Source organism: Vanacampus margaritifer, chromosome 3, assembly GCF_051991255.1.
Source record: "Vanacampus margaritifer isolate UIUO_Vmar chromosome 3, RoL_Vmar_1.0, whole genome shotgun sequence".
Classification (NCBI taxonomy): domain Eukaryota; kingdom Metazoa; phylum Chordata; class Actinopteri; order Syngnathiformes; family Syngnathidae; genus Vanacampus; species Vanacampus margaritifer.
In genome coordinates this window covers 3,036,451-3,054,059 of record NC_135434.1, presented here as the reverse complement: position 1 = coordinate 3,054,059, position 17,609 = coordinate 3,036,451, and the positions used below count along the sequence as shown (strand labels likewise).

At 40.3% G+C, this 17,609-nt stretch overlaps 1 protein-coding gene across 3 annotated transcripts in view; it reads right to left on the bottom strand.

The window, feature by feature from the left end:
- The window catches only part of kank1a (KN motif and ankyrin repeat domains 1a), a 33,641-nt gene extending 16,032 nt beyond the window's left edge, over positions 1 to 17,609 (bottom strand). Inside the window, exons 1-2 of one of the 3 annotated variants that reach the window (XM_077561515.1) lie at positions 17,323 to 17,609; positions 2,232 to 2,381 (exon numbers count right to left, since the gene is read on the bottom strand). In XM_077561515.1, the coding sequence (XP_077417641.1) occupies positions 2,232 to 2,268 (37 nt within the window). In that variant the 5' untranslated portion in view covers positions 2,269 to 2,381; positions 17,323 to 17,609. Of the gene's footprint in view, positions 1 to 2,231; positions 2,382 to 10,693; positions 10,784 to 17,322 lie in introns of those variants that run through there. The other 2 variants (XM_077561517.1, XM_077561516.1) reach the window with 2 other exon arrangements.

The window sequence follows — 17,609 nt, the reverse complement described above, 5'->3', positions numbered from 1 at the left end:
GCCGCGCTCCACGCTTCATACGTCCAATTATTCTCAAGAACAACGATGTTTGAACGGCTCCCGGCGAGCAACGCGACACATCCGTCCCCGTAAAAAGACAGGAAACCCGAAAAAAAACAAACAATACAAGCACATTCTTGCCCTTTTCTCCAGCAGGCTGGCAAGAGACGGAGCAAATCCAACCGCTGGACTCTCCCCCCCGGGGCCCCAGACGGACGCGGCGCTGCCAAATCCAACAACTGGAATCCGAGGATGTCGACGGCGAGGAAGTGCCAACGACACTTTTCTCATAAATGGTCAAGGAAAACAAATGGAGCGGCAGCTGGGTTATGCCAGAGAGAAGGCTTAACTGTCGGATTGCATTTGAACGCACCAACAATCACAACAGTCGGCTTATGTTTTTGTTTTTGGATTGTTTTTAAATGTTGTATTTACACATCACACACGGAACATATAGCAATATCTATTTTGTAAACAAACAGTGCAGCGGGCAAATCTTTGGCAGCGTATCAAACTGATTGATGGAAAACAAAAAAACGACTTTTAAACCCCAACTTTGACTGGAAACTATGTTACATATTATTGGGTGGGGGACAGGAAGTGTCTTGTGCTCTAGCCAAACATGCCTCCTCTGTAAACAAACTGTGCAGCTGAGCCTTTGGCTAGCAGACGTTAGCAATTTTTATTAATTTTTTTACCAGTATATCAAACTAATTTGAAAGGGAATCAATTGAACGTCATCAGTGCAGCTAAAACAAAAGAATGACTTTAAACCAGTGGTCTCAAACTTGTAGCCCGGGGGCCATTTGCGGCCTGCAGCATGATATCTTGCAGCCCACTACTTGGCATTGAAATTTACTGTTAGCGTGGCCATCTTGTTTTTGCCCCCAATCACTTATGAGCTCCCATCGCTCAAGCTCTTGACAGCTTTCGGCGAAATGACATTCTGAAGTGACATCCTGTCACCCAATCCCAGTCAAGGTTATTGTACTTAACGAAAAAACACTAAAATTAACATTCACAAACTACATTTTATGTTTACAACACTAACAAAAAAACAACTAGAATTATAGTGAAAATGTCCTTCGTTTTACTCTTTGGTAATTCATTTAATACATGAGCCTTGGGGGCTGATTTTAAATGTGATTTTAAGTATATTCATTTCGATATTAACCGGAATAAAGACGTTTTGAAAGTGTTTCACACAGAAGTGATGTCATCTAACAGCAGCCAATAGAAAAGCACCTTCAGATGACGTCGCTCCGCCTCCTAGGTGACACATTTGCCTGCTTGACTCTTGGCTCGGCTCGCCTTTTTCATTTAACTCAGACGAAATGCGAGGCTAGGTAAAAAAAAAGTGTTACTTTTTTCATTTTCCCATGGTGTTTATTAAATAACCAACTAAAATTAAACTAAAACTTTTTTTTTTTAAACTAACAGAACTACCCTGAAAACTTTTTTAAAAAACTAACTACATTTAAAAACTATAATAAACCAGTCATTTCTTTTTGAAAACCTGCCATGAAGAGAAACAAGAACAGCCATTTTTTATTTTATTTTTATTTTTTTTTTTAAATGGAAGAATTTGATCAAGTGGACTAGAAACTCGCCAAGCAACTGAAATCATCTGCCCAACATGCTGCACATTCCTGCGGGGATTGGCGAGACAGACCACCCCTCTCCTGTTAGTCCGGCCAGGAATGCGGGGCCGTCTGCAGGTGTCTACTCACCCAACACCCCCAGCCACCCCACCCTCAGCGCTGACCCTTCATTTTGCACCAAAGCGTGGAAAAACAGGAACGCACAGAAGCCGAAAGAATTCCTGCCAGTATGCAAGATATCACTTTGACACGTCACTGACCACAACATTCCAGATGTCCAATTTAAAGTGCTGTCGCACACATTCGGCTTTATATAAAAGATAAGTCGAATGACATGGCTGTAGACTTTTTAAGATACCCCTTGGATTTTCCCCATGCATTCCAATACCACCTAATAGAGGGTTCTAGCGCTGCCTAGTGGTGAAATTGGTCAATTGCAGTTGAATTAAGCCAAATGTCAAGAATTGGGCAGAAGATGCCATTTTGAGATTGTCTATATGGTGTATGTAAGGATAACAAAACAGATCATGCATCCACATTAGAAAGTATAGATGATTTTTTTTATTTATTTTTTTTAAAATGAATCTTCATAAACAACAAGCCCAAATGTGAAGTGGTGAACGTGATTACCTGGACCGTTGCCATTCACGTGCACCGTTTGAGCCATGGTCGCTGCAGAGCGCGCTCAGTCCCACGCCAGCACCATGAACAACAACATCAACAACAATATGTATCGACGTCGTGCAAAGGCCATGCATCAAGTCCGGAACACCATGCAACCTGGAGACAACAACAAAACACAAGCACACACAAACCCAATTAGTGATGTAGATTAAAGATGTGAGGACATTGGTGATGCGATTAACACATAATATCAAAGAGCGCGCTGTAATAAAGCTAACTGACGTATGTCACTTCTTTATGAAAGGTGGCGGTAACAACATGATCCCACGAGGCATCCATCCAGTCGTTAACGCAGTTCATGGTTAAAACGGTCTTATCTAGAAATGAGCAACCCCCCCCCCGTCCCCCAGTGCAACTTACCTGTCAGCCTCATGCTAACGTCGTCCAACTGTGAGCACCCAAAAAGAGCAACAGACACGCAGACCCCAGCCCGCAATGGAGGGAAGGGTAGGGTTCACATGGCTAAATTTAGACAATGTTGTCAAATGACAAACCAAGCAAAGTGCATACTAAAAGGGGAAATGGGCTCGGTACGATGCCAAGGGCCTGCTGGACTCGTGCTAAGAGGCCTACAGGTAGCGCTCACGTTACTTCAGGTATTTTGAAATACTTTATTTACGGTGGAAAACGTTTTTATTTAACTTTTGAAAACATGCTACTACCCCTGGGAGATCCCGGAACTTTTTGTTCAATTTTTAAAAACCAAAGATGTCTATTGACTAAGATTAGTTTTTTTTAAACGCCAATATTTTACAAACCCTAAAAGTTTTACAATAAATATGTGCTTTAAAATTCCCCCCAGAAATTGAGAGGTAAAGTTTGTATTTTTTCAAATTTTTATGCCAATATTTTCCCCTTTAGTAAAAATGAATATCGGCCTCTAAATATCGGTTATTGGCGGTCTTGACTACTAATAATCGGTATCTGTATCGAACATGAAAAACCCATATCGGTCTATCTCTAAAATACACAAACCATGAGCTAGGTTTGTTGAAGACTAATTAACCGAAATAGAAGAAGACCCCATTAAGTTCATTTCAGAGTAGATTCAGATTGTCTACAGTGTCCCTGAAAACATATGCACGTTACGTTTGTTGAAGATTCAAAATTGTCTTTAACATTTACGAAAATGTGACTTTCAGTTTTTCAAGTCAATAAAAGGTCAATCATAACTTAGGTTCATTGGAGACTAAATTGTCTTGATTGTTCAGAAAAACACAAGGTTGGTTTTAGATTCTAAATTTTCTTGAATGTTCACAAAATCGTGCGCCCTCTTCAGGGTACATTAATATTTACTACTTGACATCCTAGCACGCTTATTAGCATATTAGCCAAACTCACAGCAGTCAATCTGAAGGCTAAAGCTGCAAGGGGACAACAAAAGTGAGCAAAGATGCAAAAAAACAAAAAAAAAAACACCATAATTCACCGCATAAGAGAGAAAACAAAACCGATTTGGATGTCGGCTGACAAGCACACACAAAACCAGAATGACTCGTTTGGTTCTCAGATATTACGTAAACATATTACGAGGCACATGTGTGTCCAGGAGTCGTTTTCCTCGCTTCAGTGGCAACCTTGTAAAGTGAAGAAAAAGTCTGGCAAAATTTGCTGAATATTCAAGCAGCAGGGTCCCTACCCTCACCCTAATAAAAGTTTTATTGGAGGGACCCGGAGTGAGACTTCCATAATGTTACAGAAAGAATTTTTACAGAGGGCAGAGCTACGGTAAATGCTAATGCTAACAGTGGTTTAAGCATTAAATGTTAACTTTGATTATGTTTGGGGCTTCTTCTTTTTTCATCCATAATGAGAACCATTACAACCTCAAACAATATATTGTTATAAATATTTGCACATACAAAGACATAACTATGTAACACTATTTCTTGGGAATTTAAACTAAATTAAATTTCCACTGTTCAATTGTTCATAAGACACAGGTGGACTTTCTTTTGTAAACACTGACCCCTGGGGGCAGGAGCAGGAGCTTCACTTGGAAAAAAATGACAAATACTGGCCAAGTACAAAGAGCCTAATATTTTCATGTTAACAACTTCATTAGCCCATGTTAAAAAGTGAGCTAAATCATTGAAATATCCCTCGTTTAAATCTGACCGAGTTGGAGGCATGTCTGCACTTGAGAGTGGACATTCCGGAGACACGCATTTGTTTGGCGACAAGCTGGTGAATGTCACTCAACACCCACTGCGGAAGGCCCGAGGAGCGCCATGCAAATCAAGTGTCCAAGTCACAGGTGTCAAACTCGAGGACTGAGGGCCAGATCCGGCCCGGCACCTCATTTTGTGTGGCCCCTAAATGCAAATCACGTGTCAACTTGATCATGTCTTGACCACGATCCTTGCTAAAATGTGGAATGGACTGAACCTTCAGATCATGTTTAATAAATAACATTGAGATTTTGCAAGATTTTTTATTTTATTGAACAATAATTGAACAAACTATTATCTTTGATTTCTGATTTCAGAAGTAGTAGTCCATCAATTTGTTGTGTGTACAGTATATGTAATAATATGATGAAATTATTAAACATTTATTTGGTTTCACCGTTATAATGGCCATCTGAGGGAAGCCATAACTACACAAAGTGGCCCATAACAAAATTTGTTTTGACGCCCCCAGTCTGATTCATTTTTAATGTTTTTTAAAAATGTATTACACCCTTGTTTCTATGCAAAAATAATAATTTAAAAAACTGAGTTGGATGAAAATAAAAATTGATTTTGTGATTTTTTATTTTATTTTTTTACACAATACAAAGATAATGTTGAAACATTTCCACGCCCTATGAACAAAATCTGAAAAATAAATACATAAAATAATAATCAGCTGATAAAATAGGTTAATTTTATTCTCTTTTTTTTTTAAATGTATTTTTTCTTAATCGGCCAATTAATTAATCAGTTACCAGAAATTTTCAAAAAATTAAAATTAAAAAAATCCTAATCAGTCGGGCCCTACTGGAGACACCCCTGTACAGTCAATAGAATGCGTCAAGCAGCTCCACGGAAACAAAGTCTCGCCATCCTCATGACACAATCTGACAAAATCAACTTTTAACGCTAACACGCTAATCTGGCCATTCACCGCATCGCCGCTAATACCCGGCCCAAAATCAGGCCCATCTGTTGAGCGTCGTCGTCGCCGGGTGGCGCGACGGCGCTTTAATCACGCCGTGGACAGTGGGGACACCAGCGGCGGGGGCCCGATTAAATGGCTTGGACGTCATTACTCGTCGGGGATATGGAGCCTGGCTAATCTGGAAGCCTGGCCGCTATATCTGGGCTCAAACGCTCCGACGCCCCGATTAAGCTCAGGAGTCCATTTGGCCTCCATTAATAAGACACTGCATGGCATTAGTGTAAAGCGCAAGGCCAAATGATTCTTATTCAGCTCTCAAATCCTCATTTAGCCCTCATTAATTCCATTTTCATGGAGATGAAGCGCTAGAGTGGCCCCAGAAGAGGGGAAGCGCAGGATGGACCCGGGCTTGTGAAAGGAAAGAAAGAGGTGGGAAGAGGGAGGGCACAGTGTGAGAACTAATCCCATTAAAGTGGAAGCCAGAAGATTTGTTCCATGATAGGCGGGAGGGAGAGAATGGTATCGCACTCCGATCTCGGGTTTGACAGCCCTCCCCATTTTACTCGCAAATCTGAAAGTCTAATGGGGAAGAAGATCGGGGAAAACATCGCCTTGGCGCGTTGAGCCGTGCAATAGATGAACTGAATGTTTAAACAGGCAACAGGAAATTGGACTGTCTGTGACGTACCATCTTCACGTTCACACCAATAAACTGTGATAACATTTCAGACAGTAGCACTGTTTGTAAAAGTTATTAGTGTTAATATGAAAATCATTGTTGAGTTTCCCATATCCCCCCCACACGTCATTTGCTGTATTACTCTGTCTAATTAATATTTAATAAAATTCTCATATATTTGTTCTATTTTTTTGTTTATCTTTTTTATTTCCATCACATTATTCACATTATTAATCTGAACATTTTCTATTCTTGTGTCTCCTATTTTGCATTATTTCCTAATGCTGTATTTTGTCAATTTTTTTGTCATGTCGTTCAGTATTTTTACAGACATTTTTCTATTGTAAATGTTTTAAAATTTTACCTTCAAACATTTGAGTACGTTTTCCTAATGTTTCATTTTTTCATTTAGTATTTTTGATGTGATGTCTATATTATTTTGTGCAATATCTGTATATGTTTTCTATTTTTCTTACCATGTGTGCATTTTGTGGAATTTCAGGGTTTTTTTTGTGTTTATTTTTCCTCCCCAAATATATATAATTTTTTTATTAGTATTTTTATTTTCCTGACATTTCTTTCAAACATTGGTATTGGTATTAATATTCGTATTTCAGTCCTTTTTTTTTCATCTTATACTTTTGTGATATTTTGCCCAGTTTGTCATTTTGTAATATTTCTCTATCTATATTTTTCACCCATTGTGTATTTTTTCCTAATACTTTTGGATTTATTCACCTCACATTTGTATATTATTTTGTCGGACTCAGTTTATTTATTATCATTTTCAAATGTTTTTTTTTTCAGTTCTTTTCGTTTTTCCATATTTGTGAAGGTTGCTGTGTTTAAATGGTAGAAGTGCAGCTAATGATTTCAAGTGTCCCTTTCCCATTAGCAAATCCATTTCTCTCCATCCATATCATGATACTAGTGATAAGCATGAGAGTGGAAAAAGATAGCATAGGTGGCGCGTGGTGCAGGAATGACAACAGAGAGGCCCCTCGGTCCACATGGCCAGCTTGATGAAGTGGCTGGACGGAAGCTTTACATAAGCGCGGGACTCAACGACCACTTCCGCGTCATCCTTTCCTTTATCTTGGCTTGGGCGTGCGGTCGTAAGGCCAGAGGCTAGCAAAACACTAGCCGGCCCGGACATGTACGACACTGCCACTGCTGTATTGTGTCGGCAGTGCAGAGACTCTGGTGGTGGTGGTGGTGGGGTGTGGGGGGGGGACTGTGCTGACATTCCTGTGGAAACACTGCAGCATTATGGAGGAGCCAACCCCACACACACCAACTTCCAGCATGACAAAACAAAAACGATGAGCTCTTTAAGGCTTTTCTGGTAAATTGTGGATAACACCTTTTACAGGGCAGCAACAACAAGTCCAGGTTATTTTGGATTGCCAAAACAATTGGAAGGTCAAATTGACACATTTAAAATATTAACTCCTTTACTCGCAGCCATTTTCACAAAATCAAACCCCTTCGCTCCCGGCTGTTTTACTGGATTTTCACTGATTTTGCGAGGCCCACGGAATATTGTGTTCTATTGCTATAAAAACATGGAGGAACCTACCAAAAGAAAGATTAGAGAATAAAGTATATTTGTATCTGGTTCCGTCTTGCAGCAATTAGCATTAGAATATAGCTATTCACATTCCTGTTGAAAACACTGGCAAAAAGAGCTTTTTCTCAACATGGCCCTGGCTGATCTCTTATCTCTTTGACTGCCAGACGTTTTCAAAAAAGGGATGCCGTGGGTGCCAGCCGATTTAAGCATTTTGACTGATCTTTCAAGGTCCACAGAAAATGATGTGTTTGGACTATGGAAACACACATACTGCCAAATGATAGATGAAGATTGGACTTTCATCTTTCATCAGAAAAAAAAGTTTGTTTCTACCTTATTCCGTTTTTCAGTAATCAACAATAGAAAATGGTTAGTTTCACCTCTGTTTTGGAAAAAAACGTCTTTTAACGTCTTTGGCACCCCTCCATAGGATTTTACTAAACGTTATTTAACGTTTTTGGCAGTCAAAGAGTTAAACTCTGCTGCCACCTGTTGGCCATTTTTTTGTAATAACTACCATTGCTTTAAACGACCTCTTCAGGTCAGAAGCTGCATCAAAGCCTTTTATTTCCTTTGGAATAAAAAAACAACAACATATAAATACGTTTTTGGGGACCATGGCAATATTTAAAATAGAACGCTTTTATACGTTTTTGGGAGCAAATAAGTGAAGAAAAAAATACTTCAAATTTAAATGTATTTAACTTAAAATTGGAATACACAGTCTGCTGGTCTTGTTCTGTTTACTATAAATATAGTTTACATTGAGTTTTTATATTTCTATTGCGTCAAGTTACAATGCAGGCAAACTGGTTCCAAAGTTTTCCTTATAGGAACCGGCTGTATTTATTATTATGTTGTGAAGAGTTGATTGTAAAGACTGAGATTCGCCAAACAGAGACAAGGAAGGCAGCACACCTGCTTCGTCCCAAAACAAATATTGACTGGACCCGGCCTCACTACTGGCTTGCGGCCTCGCGCGACTGATGTCTGCTGCCTGATTATGCAAAGCAAGCAGCACAAAGTACTTCTGACCACAGTTGCCAAAGCTCACGTTCATTTGGCAAATAGACTCATTCTATTCTACGTCAGGTGGCGCTACGTCGACGGAAGGGGTCAGATGAGCCGTGGCCGGCGTTGCCTTGGGGATGAGACCTTCCACTCGCTCGGTGGAAACTGAAACCTGAGAAGGTGCATGTCCGTTGTCACCCGGCTTCCGCAGCATCACATGCATGAGAAATTAAAGGTAGAATTTGCCCAGTGACGTTGCAGAGGCTAATTGAATGCAATATGTACCTCTACTGTACCATATTTCACATTGTGCGCACCTTTATGCAGAACACTTTTAACACAGAATGCAATGAGTCAACCAGAGTACAATTTGACTGTATTGGCCTCGTTATAATTCCACACTTAAGTGTTATTTCCTCCGCGTAATGGAACAAACGTGCGAGGCCTCATATTAAAAGTTGCCATGTGGGCCATAATGGACAGCAGCAGATAACATCAACGGTGCGACCGGGGGGAGCTCATCTGCACTGTAAACAAAAGTGCTGCCGACCACAAGAGGAAATCATTTACTGCTGCTGTAAAACGCCCTCCGTCCCCGCTACCTTTTCGGGAATCAACGCTTTATCAACGCAGACGGGTTTTAAGGAGACGCTTCTGATATGAAGAGCAAGAGCAATCTTTTAATTAGGACATGGTCGTTACGGAGTAACCGCCAACGTTGTGCGGGCAAACCTCAGTACCAGCTGCAAATGGTTGCCAACATATTTTTAGGGTTGAGTTGTTGGTGGTCTTCCACTATATTAGAGGCGATGAAATGCTTTATGGTTCACCGATAAACCCCCTGATGTAAATAGCTGTCCACTGGCTTTCCACATCTGATACGCACAAGCACACAAACACGACATACTATAAAAGAAGATGGCAAAAAAGGCAGAAGATACTAAGGCTGTGCAATTAATCAAAATTCAATTACAATTATTACATGCCACAAAAAAAAACCTAATTAGAAATTGTTTGAATTAATATATTTGCACCTTTTTTTTTTTAAATGACAAAGTTAATCAATCTTGTTTGGTCTAAAAGGAACTTGCATAATTATAGTGCTCCAAAGAAATGTATTTGTCTTAATATTTTTTTACATTTTTAAACATTTTCTTGTTTTGTACCCAAAAAAAATGGATTGTCCTAATCTAGATTTCATTTATGACCAAATTAATCGCGATTAATATTTTCTTCATAATCGAGCAGCCTTAGACGATACAGAAGTCCAACTAGTGAATTTAAATTCCATTGCATCTTCATTTCAGATTTTTTGTCTAATATTTTTGTCAAAATATTTTCTATGTATTTTCCCCTACTGTGTTTCATCTATCTTTGTATTTTTTTCCAATATTTGTGAATTTTAAACTTAATATTTTTGTTGATGTTCTTATATTTTGTTTAGTATCTGGTGTCCTGACTTTAGAAGTTTAATTAGTTCCATGACCACGCTCCAAAAAAATAAAATAAAATGAACTTCCATTAATACGTTCCACCAGGGAGCAGTATAATAAATAACACAAAGATGTGCAAAACTGCTCAGTAAACCTCAGTAAGAGTCATTTTTCCCACAGAGGATAAAGAATATATGACCGAGTATTGTCATGTGGGCGCAAGGCGACAGGTCCGTTTGAAGTCAGCAGGCTGCTCGACTTTACGCACCCCCGTGGGACTCTTGTAACATTCGCACCTCCGCAACACAAAGTGGGGGAAGCTGGCAAAGTGTCATTTGGTGCTTTCGAGTAATTAACATGTCACGACTTACTAGGGCATGTTTGCACTACAACATCATATTTTCAGAGGGACAGGTACGGACGAGCCCCTGCAAGGGTGCGGATCAGCGAGGCTGGACAAATCCAAAAACAAAACTTCTGGGAGGCATTAATAAAAATACGATAAATTACATTAAAAGTTTGCAATTGTCTTGATACATTTCAATACAATACAGATTTTATACATTTAAAAAAAAGCATTATTACACACAAAAAAAAGATTTCTACTCACTTCAATCAAGTGCCCAAGCTACTTTTGTCCACATATTTCCTTCCCTGTTAGCGCGACATACACGGAGAGAACACATCCCAGGGATTAACAAGGAGACGTCACCCGGCGCTGTCTCACACGGTCCGAGCGAGGGCCAATCACAATGCAGCAACACACACACACACACACACACACACACACACACGCAGTAACCTGACAATAGCAGCCTGTGCAGGCCACTGAAACACGAGCAGCCTGGTGTGAGTGGCCGGTCGGGGGGGCTTTGAGAGTTCTGTCAGCCGTAAAACGGTGGCAACCCCCGGGAAAGGAGACAAGTCAGACAGTGACGTGTGGAGAACGGGAGGGTTTGGGATAGGGCAGGAAAGCATGACAACAGGGCTACAACTATTGACAAAGAAGTTGGAACAAAGATCAGTTTTTTTTAAAAAATCAGGACACGTTGGGAGATATTGTTACACTCCGGTCCTGGAGGTGGCAGTAATGAGCACTACACAATGGCTGGTTCACGTTATTTTCTAATATTTCAATATTTTTATCATATCACATTTTTTCTAACAGTACTGCTTCAATGTGTTTTCTAATACGTGAATTTTTCATCCAATATTTTGTTATATTTAAGTCTAATATTTTGATTTGTTAATTTTCTTGGTTCTGCAAAAAAAAAATATTATTTTTGCAGTGTTCTAATTGTCCGTAATAATTTTTTCCATTTTTGTATTTTATTCCCCAATATATTTTTTTCTTGTATATTTTTTATGTATTGCGTATATATATTTGTCATCTAATTTTTGTATTTACGTATTCTTTTTATTGCTTTGCCGCTTATTAAATTGTAGTGTACACCGTTTTTACCATACATTAAGTTGACAAACTGGTAGCCTAATTAAAACTACTATTTAGTGGTGCACAGAAATAAGGAAGAGGACGGCAAATTCAAATAAAAAGTTTCATATTAAGTGGGGTAGCGAGTCTAGCGAGTAGCGACCCGCCAGATCCTCCAGATCTGTAATGTACACACTGCCATCTTCAGGACCAGAGACGGGCTTGCCCTGGTGGAGGTCTTCGCTCAACTTCTGGTGGTAAACAAGGCTGGTTGTGCTGACTTTCATGATGTTATTACAAAAAAAAAAAATTCAAATGAATAACATCTTTGGTCTGAATTCAAGCAGACGCCTTGGAGGAATGCCTCCACTTGACGGGAAATGTCTGTGCACGCCTGCATAGCTGAGGGTTTTATCAAAAATATCAACGGAAGCCTCTGCCTGCCTTCAAACAACATCAATAAACAAAACAGGACAGAGAGATCTTCCGCCTTCTCCTCGTACGCAAGTAGCGCTGAAAGCTAATGTTGTCCGAGTATTGGGGACGTCGCCAGGAGAGACAACTGATCTATCACGATGCCCATTGATGACCCCCGACAAAGCGCATGACAAGTGAGTGAAAAGAAAGGGATTAACATACCAGGAAACAAGACATCATTGTGAAACACACTTTAAGGTTTACTTCAGGGTTAATCCAACCACACGGGGGGGGGGGGTGGGGGGTTCAATCACAAGGTTATTTTTTCCCTTCCCATGTAATTAAATCTGCAAGCACCAACGAACAAGCCCTCACTGCAAAGCTTGGGAATGATCATCAAAGCTCTGAAATTTGGCCATCTTTGCTTAGGCACTGAAAAAAATGGACACCTACTTGAGGGCCTCAAACAGAAAATAAACTGTATGTATCGTGTTGATAAAGTATCAGATCGACACAAAAACAGGTGGACACGTCTATCGGGACATGACACATGAAAAAGCCTTGACAATCCATGTTCAAAACTTGAACAGGAAGTCAGCCATTTTGGTGTGAAGCAAACTCCCACGGAATTCACTCAAATTAAAAAGGTATCCTTGACAGCCAGTCTGGACAGTGGACACCTCGAAGTGCATTAGCACAGTTACCTCTCTAAACCTTCAGTGCAATCTCCAATTAGCCTACACATGCTAGCAACATGCTAAGTGTAACAAAGACATTGAAACTACTTAACTCAATTGTAGTAATTGTCCACAAAATGGCCGGCATAAGGGAAAAGAGCAAACATGATCCTGACTTGTTAGCACTAGCATGTAGCCTTACTGTATAAGCCTGAAACATGAGGCAAAATACTCACTGCCAATCCGTGTGATTTTGCTGATCCTCACAATCCACAAATCTCGCTTCTAACCGGATTTGCAGCGGCTCGGCCAGCCCTTTGATGAGCGCAACAAAGAACTTTCGAAGGAAAGTGCAAGTAAAATGCCTTGCGGCAGCCTCGGGCGTGAGAATATCACATGGATGACATTTCAACAAGTGTTCTATTTAAGTTTATTTTCCATCGCCACACCTTTAGGGCTTTTTATGTGATATTAATCATCTAAATCTCATGCTAACATTATGTAAGGTGTGGTTTTCTACACTGCTGTTATTTCGGGGCCCATGAGACCAAGCAGTCAATTGTAATTCCTGATAATCCAAGCGAAACCATTCACTTTTCAGCACCATTTTGTTTACGTACCATTTGTAGTCATTTAGTACTCATCACTAGTACCTATTGTTACCATTGGATCGATTCGAGAATTGCGCGCTGTAATATCGCCGCATCGATTTTTTTTTAACACCCCTACTCACAGCCATTTTCACTGAAGCAACCCACTTCACTTACGGCTGTTTTACTGGATTTTGACTGATTTTGCAAGGGCCACAGAATAGTGTGCTATGAAAACATGGAACCTACCAAAAGAAAGATTAGAGTCTCTTCTTTCATCAGGAAAAAAAAAGGATGTTTCTATCCGTTTCCGATTTGCAGTAATTAGCATTAGAATATAGCTAAGTTTCATCATTCGGAAATCTGTATAGAACTGTGGGTAAATTAGCTTTTTTTCAACACGGCCCTGGTTGATCTCTTTTGCGCTGCTGCCACCTGCTGGCCGCTTTTGTAATAACTGCCATTTCCACAACTGTTCTCTGCAGTGGAGAGGCTGCATCAAAGCCTTCTGGATGCTCTAGCATTAAAAAAAAAAAACATTGAAAAAACTGTTAAAAAAATAAATACGTCTTTGGGATACTTAAAATATTTAAAATAGAACGTACTTATACATTTTGGGGAGCAAATGATTTAACTGTGATTTTTGGCAAACGGTTAAAAACCTATTCAATCAATCTTTATTCGTATAGCACTTTTCATACAAAAAAACGCAACTCGAAGTGCTTTACATAGTTTAAAAACAAATCCCCAACCCACAAAACAAAAAGTGCATAAACAAACATTCAAAACAGATCATATAAGGCCCCCAAGGCTCAGCACAGGGCAACCTAGCAACGAAAACGCTATCTCAGGGAGTATTGACACTTTACGTTCCAAAACAGAAAAGATTCAAGCGATTTTAACTGCACGGAATGTGAATCCAACCGCGACCTTCAAGACTAAGCTGCATGCCCGACCATGATATCTTTGGTATACTGTTAACACCCATATTGATGTTGCACTTCCCTAAAAAGAAAAGTTTGAAGCTATTTTAACGGCACTGAATGAGAATATGAACTCAACCGCGACCTTGAAACCAAGCTCTGAACCAAACTGCGACCTTTAGACGCACGGCAGGTACTCAACCACGACTTCAAGCATACCGGTTCACCCCGTTCCAAACTGTATTGTGTTGAGAACTGCCCCGCCCTGGATGTCTTTGGCTAATTACAAGCCAGTCATGGAGGTCCTCGTCCCACAACTGGAATAACCTCACACCTCGCCGCACTCTACCGCAGAAACCGGCGAAAATTTTCGAGGAGGAGCCGTCCCAAAAAAAAAAGAAAAATTCCTGTGCTGAATACATGTTGAAATTCATCACTTTGAGTTAACGCTGAGCCCACGTGGCATTTATTTTTAGCGTCAAAAGTAGCCGCAGATGTGCGGCCAAAAGTCAAATTACAAGTGAGCGACGCCACGAAATAAATACAGCTGCATCGAGGGAAGAAAGATTTTGATGTTCAGCACACTTCGGGAGCTTGTGGTAACGGAAGTCATTCTCCCACAGCAAATACCGGGATGGGGAGAGTATCGGGGCTCAGCTTTAATCATGTGGACAGAGGGATGGTGTCGCTACGGTGATAATTGACAGACCTTTGCCATGAGTACACAGATGCTGATGTGGACTCCGACGAGCCCGCCGGCCGCTAAGCCGAGTGTACCAAGCGACACCAGGCGGACCCCGCTTATGCGACGTACGCACAGCTTGGGTGCTAAGCTCGCTTTGACACGTGCCTGTGAAGTCAACGGGAGCGCGACAGTATCACTTCCTATACGCTTAGTTCACAGCCACGGGAACACGTATGGTAAAAAAAAAAAAAAAAAAAAAAAAAACATGGCTACTGTCTTGGGAAGAATCAATTAATCTTCATTAAGAGTTTGGTTAATTGTGTGGTATTGAGTGCTGATTGGTCTTAGTTTTAAATGTTGATTACAGCAATTGATTTATGGATCATTTTTCACGTAATCGACCAAGGACTTGCCAAATGTGATAAAAAAATAATAATAATAAATTACCTTGCTCTTCCTTTTAGATAAGGTCAAGCTTAATATTTTTTTCACCCCAGTATGGGGAATAAGCGAATAGTTTAAAAAGCTAAGGTTACTTGTGCTTAGGATAGCTTTTAAAAAACAAAACAAGAAACGCATAAATATAGATATTTTCAAACCCTGAGGAGTGAGAACAAGAAAATTCAGTAAAATATCCCATAGAAATTTCTTAATAATTAACAACATTATTAAGGCTGTTTGTGCTTCTGATTAGACAATTAAATTCCTCATGGAAAAATTCACAGTGACTCACTTTTGGTTATTTTAGACCCCAAAGTGGTAAATAAATTTTTTTTAAAAATCCAAACAAATAATGAAGGCAATGCAGTCAAATGCCCAATGGAAAAACTCCAATAACTTCAGCATGCTTTAGTGCTTTAGATTAACAGTCACGGCTTCCCAGTAAGCTGTAGCAAATCGTTGTGAAGTGAGCTCAGCTAGTCATATCTCAAATTTTTGCTCACAAGTTGGAGCAAAAATGTCACTCAAAAAGTTCACTCCATAGGCACACAGCCACACACAGTGCTGCTCGGCCTCCGGCGAATGATTTGGTATTTGTTTGTAGACTGATCGAACTGTTACATTTGTCGGCATTGCAAGCAAGAAAAATACTGAGGTTGCACTTACATCAAAATTTTCATTTTGCTCTTTAATAAACAGTGACCAACAGTTATTTTTGCCATAACGGCACACCCCTATCGGAAAACCCCATCACTAAGCAAAGGAAACGCACACAAAAAGTGTAATTTACTGTACTGTTGGGATGGAAGGATTCTCCTAAGTGTAGAAAACCACCGGAGGGCAAAGAATTTCATTAAACAAGCATCACAATGCTCCACTTGACAGTTCAATTCAGTGCTTAACTCCGGAAGAAGAGCATAGAAGCCTTGGGGTCTGCTTTAAAAAGAGAGAGAAAAAAAAAGGGCAGTAGAGTCCATCAGACCCCTAGAGGGAGGATTCAAGCTCTTCAAGGACACAATAGGGACCACCGGCCCCACCATTGTGCTCCAAAAACCCTCAAGTTCCTTTTAGCACACCTTATGCCATTAAAGGAGAATATGCAGCAGCAGGTCAAAAAATTCTGAGCAACAACACAATGCCAGAAACTTGTCACTGGAAATGTTGATACTATACTGTGCTCCCTATGTTTCTTAACATCTTGGCTTTTGTCAATATATTAAACCCCATTTTCTGTCTTGTTGAAATTAGCCCGTCTCGATTGGGTCTAATGCCAGTGAGTAACTATTCACGCCACCTCATACACAGTTGGGCTAATGGTAACTACGAAGGTAATAAAAGCACGTTCACTCGTGAAAGCAGGAATCGAAACACTACACTGTGTTTATGTGGCACATGGACATGTCACCAAACGCAAATAATAGTTGCCATCGCGTCAACAACTTCACCTTTGTGAACGAGACTTTAATGTCTTAGAAATGTGCAAAGTTTTAGTTGACATACTGTAACTATATGCTTGTTTGTTGAATTTGTTACATTCCCCCCCAAAAAAACATTAAAAAACGTCTAAACAACCTTGAGTCATCTTCTTAAAAAGCATAAATACACATAATTACCTGTGCAAAGTCAACTTTGGAGCACATTTAAAAAAAAAAAAAAAAAAGAACGTGAGGAGTAAAAAACTCCCCATTTCTGGGTCATATTTACACTTTTTGTGGCACGTTTCCAAATAAACCCCCAACATCTGAGGAACAGTAAATGTATTCCGATAAACTGTTTTATTTTACTGCCTACTTGAAAAGGCCTGTTTCACATGCAGCTCAAAGTCCAAGCGGCAAACACTTAGCACGTAAACGCACCACCAAAACTTCCAACGTGATCCTGTTGAAACGGCAGCGCTTCATTGGATTGTCCGGTCTGCTCCCCGCGTGGGGGACACCTGACCAACTTAAAGTGCACTGAGAAGAAGTGCCCCTGTACATTTAGCTTGCAAAGGCGCCATTAATGAACTAAAAATAAAAAATAAAAACGTCATGAACGTATCCAGTTCGTTGAGGAGAGGGTGTGCGAGGCTTACCCGTTGCAAGGTGTCCTCGCGTCGGCTGCCTGAGAGGACTTCAACGCAACACCGGCGGTTCCCCCTCAGAGTCTCGTATGGGTTGAATAAGGGCTCCACCGGTCTGGTAATGCTTTTAAACACCACAACGTCGACTTTTAAAACTCCCCCGAAGCGCAAACGGGAACAGCGTGCGACGTTCAGACTCCTCTTTGTACTGGTCCGTTTGGCTTGTGTGTGCATGTGCGTGAGCCGCAACTTGTGGAGGGACAACGCGCATGCGCTCTGGATGTCCCCATTTAGCTCGG